General features: G+C 47.6%; 1 protein-coding gene across 2 annotated transcripts in view; it reads right to left on the bottom strand.

Moving 5' to 3' along the window:
* Window positions 1-5,006, bottom strand: part of ACOT7 (acyl-CoA thioesterase 7) — a 197,910-nt gene that overhangs the window by 88,572 nt on the left and 104,332 nt on the right. For both annotated transcript variants that reach the window (XM_006885794.1, XM_006885795.1), the window contains exon 5: window positions 1,421-1,535. In XM_006885794.1, coding sequence (XP_006885856.1) covers window positions 1,421-1,535 — 115 coding nt within the window. The remainder of the gene's footprint in view (window positions 1-1,420; window positions 1,536-5,006) is intronic.

The raw sequence follows: 5,006 nt of genomic DNA, 5'->3' as shown, positions 1-5,006 counted from the left end.
AAATGATAGGGGGGAAAAATATAAAAAGCAATAAACCAAAACCTTATGAGCTGATTAATTTGCCCCCCAATGGTCAGTCAGCGGGTAAGCAAAGATTTAATGCTGTGAGGGTCAGGGTCAAATCAGAGAGACATGTCCAGTGGCCCTGCCTCCTTGTACCTTCTTACCCTTTAGCATCTCCTCAGAGTCTGGCTCTCATTTCAGCAGATCACCAGAAAGTGTGCACTCATGGGGGTCCACACAGCTACCTGGTTGCCACCCCTCTCTCCTCTCCTTCCCCATTGTTGGGGACACTGTTAAGTGCCTCCTCCTTGATGGACCTCTCACCCCCACTCAGTACTGTGGTCAGCTTTATTCCAGTTCCTTACAAGGGACCATCTCCAGTCCCCAGTCATACTGGCCTTTGTTCCCTGTGCTCGTCACAGCACTAACAGGACCAAATGCACTCAGCACCTCCAGGCTGCCCTAGCCCGCTAGCCCAGTTTCCCACTTTGCTCCTCTGATTCTCTGAGGGAGGGGTGTGCCCCCTCCACTGGGAGCTCGTCTAGCTTGGCACCAACTCACCAACTCCAGGCACTATGTGCGGCCCTGGCCCTGGCCCCTCACCTATCAGAAAGAATGCCTTTCAACATTATGAAAGCTGATGATTTTTGTGAATGGAAGGAAGACCCATGTCCTCAAAGGTTCACCGTGTTCTTAGATGAACAGATCTGCCCCCAGAGGATCCCTAAGACCCTTGGCCCGAACTGTGGCTGCATGCTGGGAAGAGTGCTCTGCTGAGGATGCTCAAGTGCATCCCTTAACCTCTTTGTTTGTATGGTGGGTGGACATTTGGTTAATCTGGTTGGGTGGACAACTGTGCACTTGAAGGCAAAAGATGAACGAATGGCAGAAATAAAACCTAAGAGAGAAAGGCACACATACACAAACATTGCACCATTCCCACACTGAATCGGTGATTAGATCAGGCTATTCAAAACCAGTCACCCTGGGAGGGAGCTGGTGAGGAAGGCAACACCTAAAAGATACTGCCATTTAAAAAAAAGTCATAGTTGGTTTTGTTTTTTGTTTGTTTGTTTTAGGAGCCAGAGATGTTATCAGAAACAAGTGTTCTTAAACACAGTTGTGGGTGGGAAGATACACCAACAACTTCTCAGTATACAGGCCTTTTTTCCTTGTCACAGGTGACATGCCAGTAGAGTGGGGCCACGTGCTCATATCACCCACTGATCATGGGCTGTGACATGAGGAAGGGGTCCAAATGTAAGGATAGGGCACTGGATAGCCTTCCTTGAGGAACTTAGGGGGCTCTTGGCTCTGGGAAGGCCACTGGCCCCTGAGAAGATGTTCATCCTCCAGTCTCTTCAGGTAAGCTGCCCAGAGCACCTGCCTACAGGGGTCAGCAGCCCGCCACACCCACCTGGGTTGAGGACTGGCTGCACGATGTCCCCATTCCTCCACTTGGTCTCCATGCGCTCCAGCTTCTGGGCTTCGTACCGCTTCCGACCCTCCTCCTCCTGCTCCTGGCGTGAGTACTGCGGAGACCACAGGACAGGGAAGTCAGGCCCACACATTTTTATGCTTATGCACACTGGTCATAGCACCATGTATAGTCATGGCACCATGTGTTAAACAGTCAGCTGCTAACTGAAAGGCCAGCAGTTTGAATTCAACGGCACTTTGCAGGAGAAAAATTTAGTCCCCTCTGGTAAAGAGTTACAGCCTTGGAAACCATATGAGGCAATTTGATTCTTTCTTACAGGGTCACTGTCAGTCAGTACCAACACGTTGGTAGGAAGTTTGAGTTTGGATTTGTAGATAGTCGATTCTCATTGTGCAAGACAGCTTAAAAATAACAAGCAAACAAACAAAAACCATTGCCATGGAGTCAATTTCAACTCATGGTGTAGATTAAAATTGCCTCTTTGTGTTATCTTTAATCTTTTTTTAAAATAAATTTTTAAATTTTATTCTTTTGTGTGTGTGTACCATCAAATCGGATCTGACTGGTACAGGAGGAGATTGTCCTTCCTTCTCCAGCAGAGCATCTGATGGATTCGAACCGTGCACCTCTGGGATTGCAGTGCAACTTCTTGCCACTAAGCCACGTGTTATCTTTAATCTTTATAGACACAGATCACCAGGACTTTCTCTCTTGGTACTCCTGGGTAAGTTCAAACTGCCAGCACAGAGGTTAGTAGTCTAGCACCATAGAGTCCCTGGGAATGCTGGATAAGTGAATCCAAGGCCAGGCTTGGTGGACTTCAGCTGGGAGGCTCCCCCTATTCTCTGTATGTCTGCAAATGACTATGAAAGCCCTGGGAGTGTTTTCAGCAAATAGGTGAGTTTGTGAATGTACAATCTGCAAATAACTTTCACTGCCAAGGATAACAGAATAAAAAGTCCCAGGGGGCCACCTGTGAAGTTTGAAAGTAATACTATTTCATGGTGTCAATGCAACATCATGTTAGATCAATCCATCATACATATGGACATTGAGCTAGTTCTCCGCTTCTTCACTATAAAAATTTGCAGTGTCACACTGAAAAGCCTCAGTCACATGTCATCTTGTGCCTAGGATGCACTCTTGGATGTAGAACTGCAGGGTCAAGGGACCACAAGGAAGGGCACCCTCACTGTCCTACCGGTGGGTGTACTCCTAAAATGAAGTAGCCTGGCTGGGACCCTCAACCTGTCCACAGCTGACACAGCCTCTGGGAAGCCTCCCTACTGGATCTCAAGGTTTTGACAGATGAAGTTACAAATAAATGTGAATACAGGACTTAGGTAGGGAACTCTGGAGGATTAGTGGCAGAGAACTGTGCTGCCAACACAAAGGTACATGGTTCAAATTCATCAGCTGCTCCATGGGAGAAGGATGGGAAATTTCCTCCAATATGATAAGCTGCCTGAAAACCCACTTGGGATCAGTTCCAACTTGATGGTACATAACATAACATAACATAACATAACATAACGTAACGTAACGTAACGTAACGTAACGTAACGTAACGTAACGTAACGTAACATAACGTAACATAACATAACATAACGTAACATAACGTAAAATAACATAAAACAATAGGACTTAGCACAAATCTGAGGCTCCTAAGTCCCTCTGGCACAAGGAACATGTTGGGTTTCTCTGATGAAGCTGACTAACAGCTCGTCATTGTCTTCTGGCTGCCAACCCCTAGCCTGGTGCAGAAACATTTGGGGCTCTGCCTTACATCCCCTCCCTGGGGACCTGGTCCAGGCCAGATACATGCCCCCCTCACATCTGCACACTTCCCCTCAGTGTTGTCCTCATGCCCTGAGGGGTTCTCTTCCCTACAGCCTGGCCTTCCCTGGGGACCCACAGCACAGCCAAACCCTCCTGATTGGCTGCCACTTCTGCTCTGCCCTCCCCTCAGTCAGCATCTCCTGCCAAGCCCGTTGGGGGCCACAGAACTCAGGTCCACTCACCCCATCCCGGCCAGCTCTTTGCCCTCCCTGCTGAAGCCCTCTGACTCAAGAACATTCACTTCAGTTACAATTCTAGACTTTCTTTCAAAAGCCAGTTTTACTCATCTCGATGGCCCCTCTTTGGCTCAGTTCCAATGCTGCCCAGGGCCTGGTTTAATTACCAGCTATAGCGGGCTGGAGAGCTGCCTTCAGAAGAGGCTGTTTTTCCAAAGAAACAAACTAGTGAACGTTTTAAGCGGCAGTGGATAATTTAGCTACTCTCTCCACAAATAAACTACTTCTCACTGTTCCACCATCCACAGCAATGATGCTAAGAGTGGAGAGTGCTATGTCAAGTACGTGAAATTGATGGCTCAACTTAAGAGTTCTCAAGAAATGCCTTCAAAGTGGTTTTTTAAAAAGCATTGCCCTTCCGCATCTAATAAATCCTCACCGTGTGGAGTGCCCCATCGTGCTCTCGGCTATCACGTGGGAAGGCCAGTGGAGGCTCTGGCCCTGGATGCCAGCCACACAGCCGCCTCCCAAGAGCTTGCTTCCCCACTGGCTTCAAATCTAGGAACCGAGCCACTGCAGCCAGCATGTCACTGGCAGGCCTGGTGCCCCTCCTCCTTCAAAGTCTCATTAAACCCAGTTGGTCTGAAGCAGAGGACAGTTTGGTCCAAGCTTCTCAGTCTGTGCAAACCCCTCTCCTACAAAACCCACTGACATGTCATAGAAATAAGAATGTGCTCTCTAAGGAGCAGTCCGGCCCCTCCAGGGCTGCAGCTGTCCCTCTAGCCACCACACTGGCCTCCTTCCCCATCACAGGGCCACCAAGACTTCCTGTTTGTTGGGAAAGAAGAATTCCCTGCTAGGAGGAAAGTGGGGCAAAGTGCAAAAGGCCTGCACTAACTGGATCCTTGATGGGCTTCCACTCAGGAAAGAACAAGATACATCTCCAATAAATTCATCTGTGTGTGTGGATTCACCTGTAGACGTGTGTGTGTGTGTGTGTGTGTGTGTGTGTGTGTGTGTGTGAGAGAGAGAGAGACACACGCATGTCAAGCATTTATAAATGTGTGCTTTCTACATGTCTGTGAGAGATATAGATATGTGGGAAATACATGTATGTGATATCTATCCAGCCACGTGGATGATAATATGTGTGGAATATCTACGTGTATGACAAATAACTGCTAGTTGTGTGTATAGATTTATGTGTGAGAGATATCTGTATACGATTTATATGAATGTCTGTGATATCTATATGGCTGTACGACGTGTGTGAGCGAGAGATGTGTGTCTCTATGAGAGGTATTGTTATGGGTGTGTGAGACATGTGTATATGTTATATGCAGAAGTGTGAAAGGGTTACTTATAAATGTGTGTATAACTACATGTAGCTACACATGTTGTTGCTGTTGTTAAGTGCCATCGAATCGCTTGCGACTCATAGCGACCCTATGTACATCAGCCCTAAACTCCGCTCTGTCCTGTGCCAATCGCACCGTCTCTGACACTCTCATCCCAATTATCCCAGTCACTGAATCAATCCACCTCAT

Source organism: Elephantulus edwardii, unplaced genomic scaffold (genome assembly GCF_000299155.1).
Source record: "Elephantulus edwardii isolate Elephantulus edwardi_28Jun2011 unplaced genomic scaffold, EleEdw1.0 scaffold00045, whole genome shotgun sequence".
NCBI classification, from domain to species: Eukaryota; Metazoa; Chordata; class Mammalia; order Macroscelidea; family Macroscelididae; genus Elephantulus; species Elephantulus edwardii.
Note: the sequence above shows the minus strand (reverse complement) of the source record. Positions and strands in the feature narration are given on the sequence as shown.